The following is a 17,473-nucleotide window of genomic DNA, read 5'->3' as shown; positions in this document are numbered from 1 at the left end:
ACGCATTTCACTTGTCCGGGGCTTGCATTTGTCCGGGGCTTGCAGTGTGACCTGGATGGACATATGAAGTGTGCCCTCATCGAACAGACAGTGGACTGCTGTCTATGTCATGGCTTTAGAACATAGAGGTGTGGAGGCAGAGCCTACGTTTTGTGAATCCAAAGCTGAGACCCAAGTTTTTTCTCTCTCTCACTGGAGTGGAGGTCTAGTGGTCGGCATCAATGTGCTTAGCCAGATTATAGCTCTGACATCCTGAAGTGTGTGTGTGTGTGTGTGTGTGTCTGTCTGTCCCCTTCGTGGAGTGAAACCAGATTCATGAAGGTCTGTGGGATCAATTTTGATTACTCTTGGGTTTCCCACTTTCAAAAGTCAGAGGTGAAATTGTTTTCCTGGACAGTGGAAGTGTACGGCTTGCATTCCTGAAGCTGGAGGGAGGAGATTTAGATATCAAGATCAGGGTAGGGGGTTGGGGGGAACCGTGCAATGCAACTGAAGATCGCTGAAACCCAGTCGAGGCTGTGATCAGAGTTAACTCTACATGAGGGGAGTGATGTATACGTGACTGATGTGCTAGAAGAAGGCACGCCCACACCGGAGAGCGGTGAGGGTCCTTCTGGCCCAACTGAGATCGGTCTATGCATGGCCGCACTGCCATGAAACTGGCATGCGCAAAGCTGCACCAGAATCATTAAATTGGCCTGGGCTGGGTTGAACCCATCACAGGGCATCAACCCGCCTGTTCAGTGTATGATCTAGACTGCTGAGAAGATCGAAGTCCCAACCTGCAAGACCACCACTACAGCCAACGGAAAACACAAAGCATCCATTTTGCTGGATACATGTCTGCTGCGCCGGTGCCCAGGGCCACAAATGAGGCCCTATCGGAGCTGCTGGTTAGTGTGATCTCGCCGAAGCTGGAGAGGTGAACAACTTAGACAAAGCCAGTCAGCTACTAGGGATTGACGACTGTACTGCAGAATGAGCAACCAAGCATTCCCCATTGTGAATAAAACCTGAATGGAAAGAGACTCAGGGCACTTTAGTATAAAGACGGTAATCTAAACACACTATAATTTTGACTGGTGGGGCAGCTGGGGAATTGCCTAGAACAGCAGGGGGACATGGAAGGTAGCAGGTAGATCTGTAGCCGACCTCAGCGCCCAGGACTCTAAACTGCATCTTACCAATATTGTGTGTGTAGTACTTAGTTCCTCTGTCCCTAAATTACTAATTTCTTGAAAAATAAAGCAATGGGTTGGACAACCAGTTATTGCGCTATTGTGTGAATGTTGAGTGCAGAACTCAAGCAACCCACACTCAGACGGGCCTTGAAAAAGAGACAAACAAGATCAAACCCCATACTTGAGGCCCAGGACCCTCTGTTTTTCTTGCGATTCCCTAAACGGGTCCCATATCCCAAATTCCGAAAGAAGAACCCACAACTTGACCTTCTCTGCATTAGCCCTGGCAAATGACACCGTATCCACTGGAACAGACGCTATACATACTGTGGTTTGCTCTAAAATATGCATAGCAAAGGCAAATGAAAGGCAATGTAAGTGACGTTTCCTATGAGAATGAAACTGATGACCAGGTTTACAATGTTAGGAAGTTTTTATTGTATTGTGATACATACAGTAACGTTTTCTAAATTAAGAAACACATATCACAGCGACCTCTTTGTAGGTAAATGATGTGGTGTGTGCGTGCATGACAATGTGCAGCTGAAGAGTTTGACCCCATCGTCCCACGTTTCCCACATTGTCTATGTGAGAAACGAACTAATTTTACTATGTGTTATGATGTTTCTATATTTCTCTCTAACCCCACTTCTGGTTCAAGAATGGCAACTGCATTGAATGTGTTGATACAGTTTCAACCCTAAGCAGGTCTGTACCTTTAATTTTATTTCTGTCCAGATTGGCCAGAGGTCTGTAGCTGGACTTGAGAGTGTAAGATCCTTGGAATTCGACTACTTGTAGGCAAATGATATAGGGGCATATGTATCAACCAAATTTTGATTCGCAAACACTGCGAATCGCAAAAAAGCAGCATTTGCGACTCAAAATTCGGAAAACGGTATGTATGAAGATAATCGCAATGCAAATTTAAGGAATCGCAAAATTTGCGATTCCTTAACTTTGCGTAAGCATTTAAGGAATCCCAAAGTGCGATTCCTTAAATGCTATGCAGCAACCACTGAAGTCTTGCCATTTCTCCTTCAGAAATCGCAAATTACCACCAACTTCAAGTTGGTGGTAATTTGCGATTTCTGTTACAAATGCACTTTTTGCCATTTGTGAAGGTGCCATGTAGCGCACATACATGCCCTTAGGGCATGTATGTGCGCCATATGCGCACACATGTAAATTTCAGGGTGCATCAGGGTGTCCTTATGACAGCCTTGAAATTATTCTCAATTTGTGATTCTCAAATTGCAAATCGCAAATTGAGAATAACTTCCCATTCATTCCTATGGGCCTCCTGGCCCATAGAAATGAATGGGAAAGTATTCCTTAATTGCGATTTCGCAATTTGCTAATGGCAATTAAGGAATATTAAGAAATCGCTAAAAAATTGCGATTTTTTACATACATCCCTTTTTGCAATTCTCAAATAGCGATTTCTAAAAAATCGCTATTTGAGAATCGCAAATGATGATGTTGATACATATGGCCCATAGCTTGGTGTTTTTGGGCCCGTTTGGCAATGCTATGGTACATTAGTGGACTCGACCCTTTGTTATGTTATACAGGTGATCTGAAATCAGCTTTCCTGGTTGAAGTTTTTTTTAAAAGGCGTCGTCTTAAGCAGTCTAGTCTTGAATATGTGATTGTTTTTGGATTCGGAGTGCCTGTTGACACACCGTTTGTTGGACGATCTGGACACATTTGCTAGCTCATAATACTCTCAACAGGACAAATTAAGGACCACCTTCTGTATAACGGACGAGTCTCTTAGCCCCAGATACTCTTGTGTTGGTTCAAATGGTCATTGAGTTTCTGAAGCAAATGAATCCACCACAATTCATCCATGCAAGATTATAAGTTTGACATTTGATAGTTCACAGTGATTTTTTTGTTACTGTTCACTGGCAGATCACTGTAATCGTAAATTACTTTCTTTCTCTATGCAACCACATCCATGCAACCCTCTACCTATATGTAAGCATCCCACCTATACACCCACACTCTTCTAATCATTCACCCTAAAATTCACACTTATTCACCTATACACTCATCTATTTCCCTTCCATTCATGTTCATCAACCCCTCCGCACCTAGGTATCATACATCAATCCCCATGTTCCCATTATCCGCCTTCGTTCAAGCTATATAGCATTCACCCGCAACCAAGCACTTATTCATCAAGCCACAACAAATCAGTTATCCATCCACCTACATTTAAATCTATTGCGCTCTGCACTTAAAGCCATCTATATCAACACCCACCAACCCTTGTATGCACCCATGAGTAAATAAGCATCAATTTATCCTCATATACAACCACAGAGCCACCTATCGACACATGTATCCAACTTACAGCCACCTGCGTTTACATGTACCTATATGTGTGCTGTGTGTCCTCATATGTAGCACCATGTGTAGTGTGGTTTTGTATGTTCACCAGGTGCCTCCAAACATATAATGCAACCTCCGACTAATATAACACAAGCATTTGCAATGCAATAGGTCTCGCATTAGGAAAGTTTGAGCTATTGGTATTGTAAATGACACATTTTTTATTTATGTGTTGGTTTTGAAAATAGCTAAATTAATAGATTTGTAATTTCCAATGCCAATAGTTTTAACTTTCGCAAATGTGACACCTACAGCATTTGTAATGCAATATGTGTTGTATTTACGTGACTTAGATGTATTGATATTACAAACAACAATGGCTTTTAATTTTTTTAATAATTAATACTTAAATAAAAGTTATTGTAATTTATAATGGCAATAGCTTAAACTTTTGTAAATTACTTTTGTGAAGATTATGTTCAGTGTATTTTACTGTGACGAAAATCCAAGAACAGAAGTGAAATATTAACATCTTTTTGTGACATTTGTAATAAAGCTTGAAACATTGAGAACATATTTGAACCAGTTGTTGTTGAATAGTTGCACAGATTGATGCTGTGGTGGCGCGGAGTGATGCTGTGGCGTTCAGTGATGCTGTAGTAGCGCATAGTGATGCTGTGGTGCCCCTGAGTGATGCTGTGGTGATGCGATAGATAGATAGAGTGAGGGCGATAGACAGATAGACAGACAGAGTGAGGGCGATAGATAGACAGACAGATAGAAGGACAGAGTGAGGGCGATAGATAGACAGACAGATAGACAGACAGAGTGAGGGCGATAGACAGACAGATAGACAGACAAAGTGAGGGCGAGAGATAGACAGACAGATAGATTGACAGAGTGAGGGCGATAGATAGACAGACAGAATGAGGGCGATAGACAGACAGACAGATAGACAGACAGAGTGAGGGCAATGGATAGACAGACAGAGTGAGGGCGACAGATAGACAGACAGAGTGAGGGCGATAGATAGACAGACAGAGTGAGGGTGATAGACATACAGATAGACAGACAGAGTGAGGGTGATAGACATACAGATAGACAGACAGAGTGAGGGCGATAGACAGACAGACAAAGTGAGGGCGATAGATAGTCAGACAGATAGACTGACAGAGTGAGGGCGATAGACAGACAGATAGACAGACAGAGTGAGGGTGATAGATAAACAGACAGATAGATAGACAGACAGAGTGAGGGCGATAGACATACAGATAGACAGACAAAGTGAGGGCGAGAGATAGACAGACAGATAGATTGACAGAGTGAGGGCGATAGACAGACAGATAGACAGACAGAGTGAGGGTGATAGATAAACAGACAGATAGATAGACAGACAGAGTGAGGGCGATAGACATACAGATAGACAGACAGAGTGAGGGCGATAGACAGACAGATAGACAGACAAAGTGAGGGCGATAGATAGACAGACAGATAGACTGACAGAGTGAGGGCGATAGATAGACAGACAGATAGACAGACAGAATGAGGGCGACAGACAGACAGACAGACAGAGGGCGATAGATAGAGCGAGGGCGATAGATAGATAATGTGAGGGTGATAGATAGAGTGAGGGTGATAAATAGATAGAGTGAGGGCAATAGATAGATAGAAAGATAGATAGAGTGAGGGTCTCCCAGTTCACAGTTTCCAGAAAGTAAGTAAAGGCCTCTGCATTGTACTAGTTTTGAAATGACCTTCTCTCTCCCTGCATTTTTACTTTGCCACGGGTTGTAAATATTGCTGCTGGTTTTTGTGTGTTAGTATTGGTGCAATGATTATTATTAGTAGTAGTATAGTCATAGCAACAATGGTTAGTAATGCCAGTATTGTATTGATTATCAAGTTTGTCTTGTGTTTGTCTGTAGTGACTGTTTATATCTTTTCCCCTGTGCAGTAGTGTAGCGCTCCGAAGCCTGTCACCAGGGCCACGCTCCATAGGTATGCTAAATAAAATGAAGTCCAACTGTCCTCCATCTTGTAGGAATATTGCTCCACCCAGAGGCATCTTATTATAGGAAGGGAAAGAAGGGATCCATTGAGATCCGTTTCTCTTAGAACAGCTGTGTGAAGTTTGCTGACAGGGAGCGCGCAGGGGCAGAAGGCGAGGAAGAAGAATGGGGGGAGGAGGGGGTGGGGTGAAGATAAAGATGTCTCCTTGCTGAAAAGCAGATAGTTGTTGTGTCACGGGCGAGGAATGGGACGGAGTGGGGAAGAGGAGAGATAAAAACATGCGGAGGATTGGGAGGGACTCTGTGAGAGGGTTTGAAGCTGGCGTGTGAGTGTAATGTACCGCTTTGACCATGTCCTAGTGCATGCCAGGAGGAGCCGGTGAGTGCCCGCACTGTGATGGGACGGAGTTGCATAGATGAATTACAACTCTCTGCTAGTGCTACTCCCCCGTTTATGCAACTCTCACCTAATTAACGTAAAGTGCTGCGCTGCATGGCTGGCTCCTTGGGGCAGGAGAGACGCAACGATCGGGGCAAGCTGCAATGTGAGGGAACAAAAAAAACAGTCGCAATACAAAGTCACAGGCGTGGGACCTCTATGACAGACAGACGTTGATCAGTGGGTGTGAAAATGGTACCGGAAAAAAACAAACGGCGCTAAGAAGCAACATGAAAGGACTGCGCTAACAATTCAAGACTTTGTTCCCTTGCACAATTACTCACACGAGACTGCATTGCACGCTGCAATAAAGCATTGAATAAAAATGTTTACACAAAAATAGCATTCATGTGCAGGGCTGCTCTGTATTATTATTCTACTAGAGTTAATGAGCTTTAGTTTTCTTCTTCGTTTGTAGTGCAGTATCACATGCTATTGTTTGTTCTAGCGAGTGTTGCAAAGGCAGGTGAGAGACTGGCGCTGCCTGCTCCAAGAAGCCTTAATATGCAGGGCCTAGACAACTTACTGGAGTACGAGGGCCACTGCCCTTGTAGCATGGGGGCTGCTTCTGGGAAACATGCAGAACTATAGACAGACAATATGAAAGAGGGTCTGTAGTCTTGCGTTGTAGGCTAGGGGATATGGGACGTTCTTGTTAGAGGTAGCTGCTACGGGGCATTAGTGATAATGTTGTTCAGAATGCATGTGTACTAAGTACTGTATACTGTGTTATTCTTTGGTTAATGCAGTGCTTGCAGCTGCTACGGGGCACTAGCGATCACACCAAGGGCGGGGGTGCAGGCAATATAGTTTGCGGAAGGGTGGCTTAAGGAATGCAACTGCCCTATTTACGAAACTATCCTCTACACAAAGTCACAGGCGTGGGACCTCTATCACAGACAGACGTTGATCAGTAGGTGTAAGGAGCGGTACAAAAGTAATAAAACGGCTCTAAGAAGCAACATGAAAGGACCACGCTAACAATTTGAGACCCTGTTCTGTTGCGCAATCACTCACTCGAGACTGCAGTGCACGCTTGAATAAAGCACCGAACGAAAAATGTTTATACTAAAATAGCATTTATCTGCAAGGCTGCTCTGTGTTATCATTCTACCAGTGTTAATGAGCGTAAATTTTCTTTTTAATTTGTAATGTAATATTACGTGATATTGTTCGTGCTAGCGAGGGTTGCAGAGGCGGGTGATGGACTAACGCTGCTTGCTCTAAGAAGCTTTAATGTGCAGGGCCGCAGACCACTTAGCGCGCAAGGGCAGAAGGTGAGGAAGAAGAATGGGGGGGTTGAAGATAAAGATGTCTCTTTGCTGAAAAGCAGATAGCTGTTGTGTCACGGGAGAGGAATGGGACGGAGAGGGGAAGAGGGAAGATAAATAAAAACATGCGGAGGATTGGGAGGGACTCTGTGAGAGGGTTTGAAGCTGGCGTGTGAGTGTAATGTACCGCTTTGACCATGTCCCAGTGCATGCCGGGAGGAGCCGGTGAGTGCCCGCGCCGTGATGGGATGGAGTTGCATAGATGAATTACAACTCTCTGCTAGTGCTACTCCCCCGTTTATGCACCTCTCACCTAATTAACGTAAAGTGCTGCACTGCATGGCTGGCTCCTTGGGGCAGAAGAGACGCAAGCTGCAATGTGAGGGAAAAAAAAAACAGTTGCAATACAAAGTCACAGGCGTGGGACCCCTATGACAGACAGACGTTGATCAGTGGGCGTGAAAATGGTACCGGAAAAAGAAATAAAACGACGCTAAGAAGCAACATGAAAAGACTGCGCTAACAATTCAAGACTTTGTTCCCTTGCACAATTACTCACATGAGACTGCATTGCACGCTGCAATAAAGCATTGAAAAAAATGTTTACACAAAAATAGCATTCATGTGCAGGGCTGCTCTGTATTATTATTCTACTAGAGTTAATGAGCTTTCGTTTTCTTCTTCGTTTGTAGTGCAGTATCACGTGCTATTGTTTGTTCTAGCGAGTGTTGCAAAGGCAGGTGAGAGACTGGCGCTGCCTGCTCCAAGAAGCCTTAATATGCAGGGCCTAGACAACTTACTGGAGTAAGAGGGCCACTGCCCTTGTAGCATGGGGGCTGCTTCTGGGAAACATGCAGAACTATAGACAGACAATATGAAAGAGGGTCTGTAGTCTTGCGTTGTAGGCTAGGGGATATGGGACGTTCTTATTAGAGGTAGCTGCTACCGGGCATTAGTGATAATGTTGTGCAGAATGCATGTGTACTAAGTACTGTATACTGTGTTATTCTTTTGTTAATGCGGTGCTTGCAGCTGCTACGGGGCACTAGCGATCACACCAAGGGTGACTTCGCCGAAAGAAGCTTTTAGGGGCTGGGGAGCGGATCTCTTTGAAGCACGGCCTCGTGGCCGAGAAAGAAGTGTGAACAGCAGGGATGTAATTAGGAGGGGGGAGGAGAAGTGGAGAAGTGAGGCCGAGCACGCTGGGGAAGCAACAGATGGCTTTGATGTGGACGCGCGAGGCAGGCGGATGGAAAGCGCGTGCAGCAGGGGGCGGAGCGGATCGAAGTGAAGCTGCTGGTGGCAATGATGCGAGGCAGGCGGATGGAAGAACATGAACGGACACCACATGCACTCGTCGAAATCCGCCGCCTGGTTTAGCTTTCCTGATCCAACCCTATAATTCTCCCCTATCCATTCCTTGCGGAATGGGATAGGCGAGACCTAAAAAACATTTACACCTAAAACAAACCAGACCTTGTGGCTGTGTCAATACTTATTTTCAATGTACCTTTAGTGTGAAGTAATTATTGACTGCCATACCTCTGCAATGTAAATATCCCTGGAGAGCTGATACCCTGGGCACCCATTAGCTCAAGAGTTTACACCCATTACCTGAGCTGGTGTTGCTTTCTGTTACATCTGCATCTTCATGAGTCATCAAACTTGATGCCAGTTCATGTTCCACCTTCAAGCCATTGTCGAAATCGAGAACCGGAAAGGCTGTTGGGCAAACAGAAACTTTACCTTTAACTCTAAAATGCCATTAAAAGTCAGTTTGCTGGTATATATCAGTTTTAAAATAAGTGACCAGTTCCCTCTCCACCTTCCAAGTGTTCTCTTCCACTTACCATATTTCAACATGAAGAAACTCTCCATATATCAACGTTCTTCCTTCTCCAGCCTCACGAATCAACCACATTAAAAATGCAAGTTACCATTGGCCCCTGCATATAAATAAGGCTACCCTTCATTCCAAGTGAGAATCAGGCGAAGAACGTGATAAAAACACAATGCCCCCTCTGGATTTATTGGCTGTGCTAATTTTGCTATTTCTGTCAATCCTCCATAATAGCTAATGTTCCCGAGACGGAAAAAAAAAGGGGCCTACTGAGATGAATAATAATCCAAATAGATATTTAATGAATATAAATAAGGAATTATTGTATGAAGGTGGGTATTAGCGTAACGAAGCAGTGTCAAATAAGCAAAGCACATACAAAAAAGAGATAAAATAGTTGCAGATCTTGCAATATTTTCGCTCCACTTAAGCATTACTAATCCATAACGCAACATTTGACGTTTGTTTCAATACTGTACACAGAAACTAGCAGGGTCAACATTAGGACAGTGTTGATGTTCCAGCTACAATTTGGAGAGATCCTTATGTAGAAAGGGAAGCTATCCCAACTTGATCAGAAAAGGGAAAATCAAATGCAAAATTGAGAAAGGGTGCCAAAGGTTGAGCTCATGAAGTGATTCACAATGACAGTAACCATTTGCCCAACAACTAGCTGCAGAGTGACAGATCTCCACACACTAGCTCTACTTGGTACCATGTACACCCACCATCCACAAACATCCCAAAACATTAGCCTCACAAAATAACCACACCCTGCAATTTTCAGTCAACACACCAGACAGGCTAAACAAATTAGTACCTCACATTATTACGCGAACTGCCAGGGGAAATAAAAGCACATCCCTAACACACATTCACCAGCAACCTGGAGATTCCTCACTTAAACCATCTGTTAATCAGGACTACAGACTCACCATGATGCACTCCTGGTGCAATCTTGAACATGAGTCTCCTCTATACAGTAGCTCCACCTACAACTCTAACCTGACACCGTCACTATATTACTCTTTCTACGAAACCAAACAACCCTGAGAAATTAAAAAATAAGGAACCAACAAAAAGACAAACTTGTCTATGTGAGGATCAACATTGATATAAAAATAAACACTATCCCCTTCAACATAGATCAGGAATTTTTTGTTTTCCTAGACATTGAATCTGGTCACACTGACATCTCTAAGGTGGAAGGGATCCAAGTAGTAGTAAGCTGGCTGAACAAGAGACTTTTGGTTCCAGCTGAGCCACGTCTAGGGGAGGGAGACTTACCCAGCCTACAGGAATCGGTGCAAATTGGCGCGATTGACCCCCTAAAACGCCATGAGCATATGAACCACTATTACTGAGTCTTTCTCAACAAACGCCTATTGAGCGAAAGACTACGAACAACTAAATACTGTGAATTAGGTATATATACCCTATAGTTCACTTTTTTGTATCATACACTTTTATACATATGTGAGTAAGGTGGGGATTTGTGCTACCCCGTCCTAAAGAAGGAGTTTTAGACTCCGAAACATGTTCAAGTAGACGCACACACGAGGTTTATGTACATAATTATACACTAATAACCTCACACTGCATTATTTTACTAAAACCAGCCCGGGGGCATATTAAAAAAATGTTTCTTCACCCCACGAACCAGGTATTTTTTAACTACCACTTATCACTTTTCAAACGTCACCACTCACGAACAATCATTACCCTACACACACCACACATAGTCTGAATTAGTGCTCCCACGTAGTCGTCGGTCGCAGCACGCCGCATTCCGTAGAGGGGTGCGAAGACCCCGATGTTGAAGCATGACACCAAGGGGCCTGTTGGTGTGTTAGGGGTATTTTAAAAAACACTAAGTGCTCCCCACCACAGTAGGGATCACGTCCACCGTCCAAGTGGATTCTACTCTGTTTATGATATATACCCGGGGAGACTGAATCCACTTTCTTTTCTCTCCCTCCCTCCTTTGTTAAGAACAAGGTGTTTAAAATCAACAGGTCGAAATAGTCTTTAAAAGACCTTCGTCTACATCATCTGGAACCAAAGAACCCAAAGACCGTTAGAAAAAAGTGTGCTATCTTTTGGGCCAAGTCAGAGAAATCTTTGCTTAACTTAAGTGACATTTTAGGGTGCAGAGATTGCTGTCTGTGCAACCAAATGACATAACAATTTAGAGGAACTCTTAGCAACTACATACTTAGAGGGAAACTAAATCTGTGGAATGTCCACTAGGTACCTGGGTTTCCTGCAATCATAAATTTAGTTTAGGTGTGGGAAAATGGGATTGCCCACAAAACGTTCAGCTGAGCCAATTATGTTGGAAAACATAAACCCAAGCCTCGTGAGTATTGTGGAACATTTCCTTATCAAGTAAAAAAGGTATTCTCACCATTAGTGGAAAAATACTCACAAAAAAGAGTTGAATTAAAAGTGCATAAGAGTTGGAAAGTTCATTAATCTGTAAGCACGCTATAAAAAACATTGACAAAGCCAAAAGATCTAGCAAATGTGAGACCTATTGGCTTTGCCAGTGCTTGTTCTGCAATTGAATCAGGCTTACTCAGCTGACAAGGTAGACGTTAAACCATTCTAGAGAAGAAGGGCTGGCACAGTGAAGCTAAGCTTGCTCTAGAGTTTGTTTAGCTAGATATTTACTTCACTCCCAGGAATTAAGTTCAATTATTTATTCTTTCTATTCAAAGCACTGTATTTATTTTTGTATGAAAGTGTTTACCAGTACTTGTAAATTCTGTGGTATTAAAGAAAGTTCTACCAAGGTATGGATTTGCACTCACCTGTGCTGAAAGAGTCATTGGTTATCCTTTCGTCTGTTTCCTGGCATTCCTTCAGATATTGGATTTCTTCTTTGTTAACTTCAAATCCCACATCAAAGTGGTCCATTTTATCATCTATTAGACAATAAAACATATCAGTGTTACATCTCACATGAAATAATTTCCTATAGCTGTTTATTAGCCTTAATTTCCCCATGAAGACCTATCTTATTGGGGAATTCTGACAATATGTTTTCGTTTTATCTTATAATTGTATATACACAGACACACACAAACACAAGCAGAATTGGAATGAGCAAACCCTGTGTAGTTCCCATGATTTATGTATAGAGCAGCTCCTTGATATGGAGATCCTCGCAGCACCGACACCCCAAGTCTGCTCACCTCAAATGCCTGTTTTTCTAGCAGAGTTTTTAAACATAGGGTTTTCACAGTGCCATCCACACCAAGCAAGAAAATAAAAAAGCTCCACCCCCAAGCCCAACACCTCACAGAGGGCCAGGCCCCTGCTAGGCACAGTCTTTGAACCCATGAGGACGGACAACCCACTAATAGAGGGAAGCCTTCCACGGGACCCTCCCACCTCACATTCTTCCTTTTATTTTGTTTTCTCGATCCCTTGGGATTCCCGCGGTAGCCAGGGGGTGGCTCTTGTGAGACTCCCGCTGGAGTATCCGGGGCGAGTTGGCTCCCATGGGACTCCTGCAGGATCTCGGTACACCCCAATATATTTATTTTTTAAATGCAACCCCAGGTAGGAATCCCCCCACGCCCTAGTACGGGGGATCAGTGTACAGGGCACCATGCCTTCTTATATAATTAACAAAAAAAATTGTAGGACACAGGTCCATGTTCCCAAATATGGTTTGGCAGCCACAACGTTTTTGTTCGGATTGTTGCCAGTCAATCACAGCGTGAATGCCTGAACGACCGTTTTACTCCCATGGGAGCAGGACAGACAAATCTCTTGGGAAATGGGAACTTTTCGTTTTTTTAATTTACGGTCCTGCGGGACTCGACCAGCTGTCAATATACTGATTTTTTTTCAACCTTAAATTCTCAAAAACTACTGAACAGATTTTCACCAACCAAATCGCAAAAAGCACATTTTCTGAGAAGAGGACTAGCTTTCTACCAAATTTTGTTTAATTCTGTTCAGCCATTTTCTCTGTATTATTATCTAATTTTTACTATGGAAATTGCATGGGGAAATGTGTTTCGGAATCCCTCTTTTTCTCTGCCTTCACGTGATTGATCAGCCAGGGAGATATGGCCAGGCCCCAGGGGATAGGGTCCCCGGGACCAAAATCAGCCCATGGAGGGGGGCCACGCAACACCTACCCCACTGAATTTTGGCTGGCCCCAGGGGTTGGGGCCCTCAGGGCTAAAATCTGCCCGGGAGGGAGAACGCGCTGCCTCATCCTCCATGAAGTCATGGCCAGGCGCTGGGAATGAGGTCACAGGGGCCGTTCTGGCCCGATGCTCATTTCACAGAAAATAAACCTAAAAAGAACGCACTTACAAATACAAACACAACTGGTGGCCCAGATGAAGCTCCACTTCTGTAAAGGGCAAATGATCCTAACTCTTGGGCTTGGCGGAGGCAAAGGAGGTGTGTTTTCTCTGCAATTCCATATTAAAAGATGATTTGAAATGCTTTATGGAGGTGAATCCATCGTTGATCTACTGGAGCGCCATCTGTTGTGAACGTGATGGGTGGGTCCTTGGAAGCGTCACCGTTTGGCCCCGCCCACCTAAGTAGTATGCAAAGATCTTCCCGCCTTTTACCAGGATGATGGACAGCTTCACAAGCGGCTCCCCAGCGCATTTCACGCTGATTTTGATGAGGCGTTGTTGATGCCGAGGAATATGAGGAAATCTCCACCAAACAAAGAAGCACTTTCTTCATATAGTTAAGAAGAAAGACCCTTGTTTGGTGGAGATATACCTCTTTGTAGTCTTGTTCCCTTCTCTATAGGAGGCTTTATGTTATCACAAATTTCTGGATAAAGATGCAGCAGGAACAATCACATTGCCAAAACGCACACAAGGTCACTGATGACATTGCCTCATGCTCCATTAGGCCACCATAATGTAGAATATGTATTGAACATTTACCCAAGGAGGTAGAACTTAGTAAATAACCAGCAGAAAATACTCCACTTGGGTAGATATATTGTGCAAAACTGTGAACTCTTGTTGGGTAAAGGGGCTGCTGCATTTCCTTTGTGGCCCAGTCACTCACACAGATACAACCACACAGACACTTAGACACCCACTCACACACAGGCACTAACAAATCCATCGAGAGACCCACTCAGAGACCTACTTAGACACTCTCAAATGCACTCACAGACCTACTCAGGCACTCATGCCCACTCAGAGAACTACTCAGACACTCTAACAGCTGCCCACAGACCCATTCAGACACTTATGCACTCATTCACGGAGCCACTGACACTCACGCACATACTCACAGACCCACTCAAGACACTAATGCACTCTAACAGACTGACTCATACACAGATGGAGGCACACACAAACCCACTCATGCACTGTGACAACCACTCACAGACCCAGACACCCATGCACCCAATCACAGACCCACTCAGACACTCACACACCCACTCACATATCCAGTGAGACTATTATGCAGCCACTCCCATACCCACTCACATACCCACCGATCGACCCACTCAGACACCCTCACACCCACTCACAGACCCACTCAGACACTCATATACTCACCCCCACACTCACTCTCAAAGGTTACAGTTAGGAAATAAAATGTACAAAAACCTTTTGAAATTCACTCCAAAAAAAAAGATTATAGGGACGTTAAGGTTAGGAAATACAATTTAGACATTTTTTTTAATTAATTGAAAAAAAACAAAGGTTACAGGGATGTTATAGTTAGGCTCAGATTTCACTCGTACAAAACCATTGAAATTCAGCACTTAGAGTTTCCTGAGCTAACTATAACTTACGACCCCGGAATGCACTGCTTATGACCTCAAATATTACATCTCTCATGACATGGTCAGTGACCTCACTGATGGTATCTCAAATGACATCACTGATGACATCATCCATAAAACCACTCACTCACACCCCATGTAACCTCTCATACACCCAACAACACATGCACACAACCACTCACATAGCTATTCACTGACCTATACAAGTACTCACACAACCACTCATTCATTCATAGAGCCACACACATAACCATGTACTCACCCATACAGATACTCATACAGCCACACACTCACCCTTATTCATGTATACAGCCACTCCCACTCATTTACCATACAGCCTCTCACCACAGCCACTCGCTCACCCATACAAACACTCACACACTCATACCACTTACATACCCATTCACATATCCATACAAGCTCTCCCACATAAGCTCACTCACGCATACAGACATTCACACACCCAGTCACTCATTTATACAGCCATTCTGATACCCACTCACTCACACAGCCACTGACATACCCACTCAATCACCAATGCAGCCACTCTCACCCACACAGCTACTCACACATCCATTTATACACCCATAAAGCCACTCACACACCAACCCACACATACATACAGTCATTCGCACACTTACCTATACAGCCACCCACACAGCCACTACCACACCCACACAGGTACTCACACACCCACTTATATATGGATACAGACAGTCACAACAACTTGGAAATAGTACCACTCATTAGTAATACAGAAATAATAGTAATTTAACTTATGGAGTATCTTAGTATATATCTTTAAGTCTCAGGCTTTTGAGATGTCATCAGTGATATCACTAAACATGTCATAAATGAGTGATGTAATATGTGAGGTCATATGCAGTACATTGGGGGGGTGTTATAGTTAGCTCAGATAATTATAACTGCTGAATTTCAGTGGTTTTGCACGTGTGAAATCTGAGCCTAACTATGACATCCCTGTAACCTTTTTTTCTCCAGTGATTATATACAACTGTGAGCAACACCTTGTGCTCGAAATGCGTAGGTGGTGGTGTGCTGTTGAAAATAAAAGAAATTGACACTTTAAGTTCCTGTAGTGCTTGTTAATCCTTTGGTGTAAAAGATTTTTGGGGCCTGGTCTGTCTCTGATGCCAGCATCAACGACATGTGTGTGATGTCATGGACCAATTTGGTGTTTATATATATAAATACTGGCTGCCCGCCCTGACGTTGTCCGGGGATGAAATAGAATCTCTGCAATGGTTGTAACAGGCAAGGCAAATTTATTTCAAAACTTGCCTGTGCGTCCACTCAGAAGCCCTCGTTCGGTACCGCTGAAGGTGAGCGTGTGCTCTTTTGTTTGTTGTCCTTGCCGCAATATACGAACGTGTGTGTCCGCTCCAGGCGACGCGGCAGCCGCGAATGAGTTTGTCCGCTGTAGCCCCACTTAGACGCACCACATGACGTCAACGGCCAACAATGCCAAATGCAACTCTCGCGTCTAATGGCAAATGCAACTTCCGCTTCTCGCAAACGGTGCAATCCATGTTTGTTTGTTTGTTTTGAGGAATGCCGCGCCCATCGCTGTATGCACACGCCCCTCATCGCTCTATGCACACGCCCCCAGCACAACGCTTCTCGCAAGCGGTATCATTCAGCAGGGTTGGGTTTTGACGAATGCAGCGCCCATCGCAAGCGGTATAATTCAGCAGGGTTGGCTTTTGACGAATGGCGCGCCCATCGCAAGCGGTATAATTCAGCAGGGTTGAGTTTTGACGAATGCCGCGCCCATCGCTCTATGCACACGCCCCCAGCACAACGTACACGCCCACAATGGACTACTTTTTCCCAAACGTTCTTTTTCCCTTCCAATGTATATGTTGGGCTGGTGTATAGCCTATGTCCATCTGCTGATACTCTCCTTTCCAACGCTGTATTGGGTGTTCCGGTTGGCGCTGTGGTTCTGGAGCTTACCCGCCTCAAAGGTTTGGGCTCTCTCTTTATAATATTAGTATGGATATATATATATATATATATATATATATATATAGCCCCACCCTATTGGGTCCCCTAGACACCCTCACTGAGCCGGACCCAGTGGATGTGGTCCCCAGGGCCCAAAAAGGGTTCGGGAGGGGGGCTGCATGCCCCCTCCCCAAATAAATTTATCAGCCCCAGAGGATGTGTCCCTGGGGGGGTCTAAGAGGCTTGGGGAGGGTGGCTGCACACCCTCACTCCTAAATTTTACAATCACCCCAGGGCCTCAAAAAGACTCGGGGAGGGAGGCTACATGCCCCACCTTTTATTAAACTATTGGGCACAGGAGAGGAGGTCCCTATCTGCCCAGTATCGCTGTTCAATTTTCCTATGGAAAAATAAAAAGGGAAAACACGTTTTGGACCCCGCCCCCTCTCCCCTTTTCTTGATCCCTGCTTGACAGATCACTCTGAAACTTTCCAGGGAGGAGTTGAGATGAAATTTTGGAAAGTTTGGTGAAGATTCTTCAAACGGCACAAAAGTTATGAGCATACTAAAAAAAAAATCAATTGCCAATGGAAGTATGGTCCTAACTAGAACTATCCGGTGGCAAGTGCAACTG

At 44.2% G+C, this 17,473-nt stretch overlaps 1 protein-coding gene across 3 annotated transcripts in view; it reads right to left on the bottom strand.

Moving 5' to 3' along the window:
- The window catches only part of LOC144763253 (uncharacterized), a 357,614-nt gene that overhangs the window by 90,129 nt on the left and 250,012 nt on the right, over window positions 1–17,473 (bottom strand). For all 3 annotated transcript variants that reach the window (XR_013596198.1, XR_013596199.1, XM_078648691.1), the window contains exons 4-5: window positions 11,894–12,007; window positions 8,855–8,962 (exon numbers count right to left, since the gene is read on the bottom strand). Coding sequence is in view for 1 of the 3 variants with exons in the window: in XM_078648691.1 (XP_078504817.1) it covers window positions 8,855–8,962; window positions 11,894–12,007 (222 nt within the window). In the remaining 2 variants the exon portion in view is untranslated. The remainder of the gene's footprint in view (window positions 1–8,854; window positions 8,963–11,893; window positions 12,008–17,473) is intronic.

Source organism: Lissotriton helveticus, chromosome 6, assembly GCF_964261635.1.
Source record: "Lissotriton helveticus chromosome 6, aLisHel1.1, whole genome shotgun sequence".
In the NCBI taxonomy this organism is placed as follows: domain Eukaryota; kingdom Metazoa; phylum Chordata; class Amphibia; order Caudata; family Salamandridae; genus Lissotriton; species Lissotriton helveticus.
Note: the sequence above shows the minus strand (reverse complement) of the source record. Positions and strands in the feature narration are given on the sequence as shown.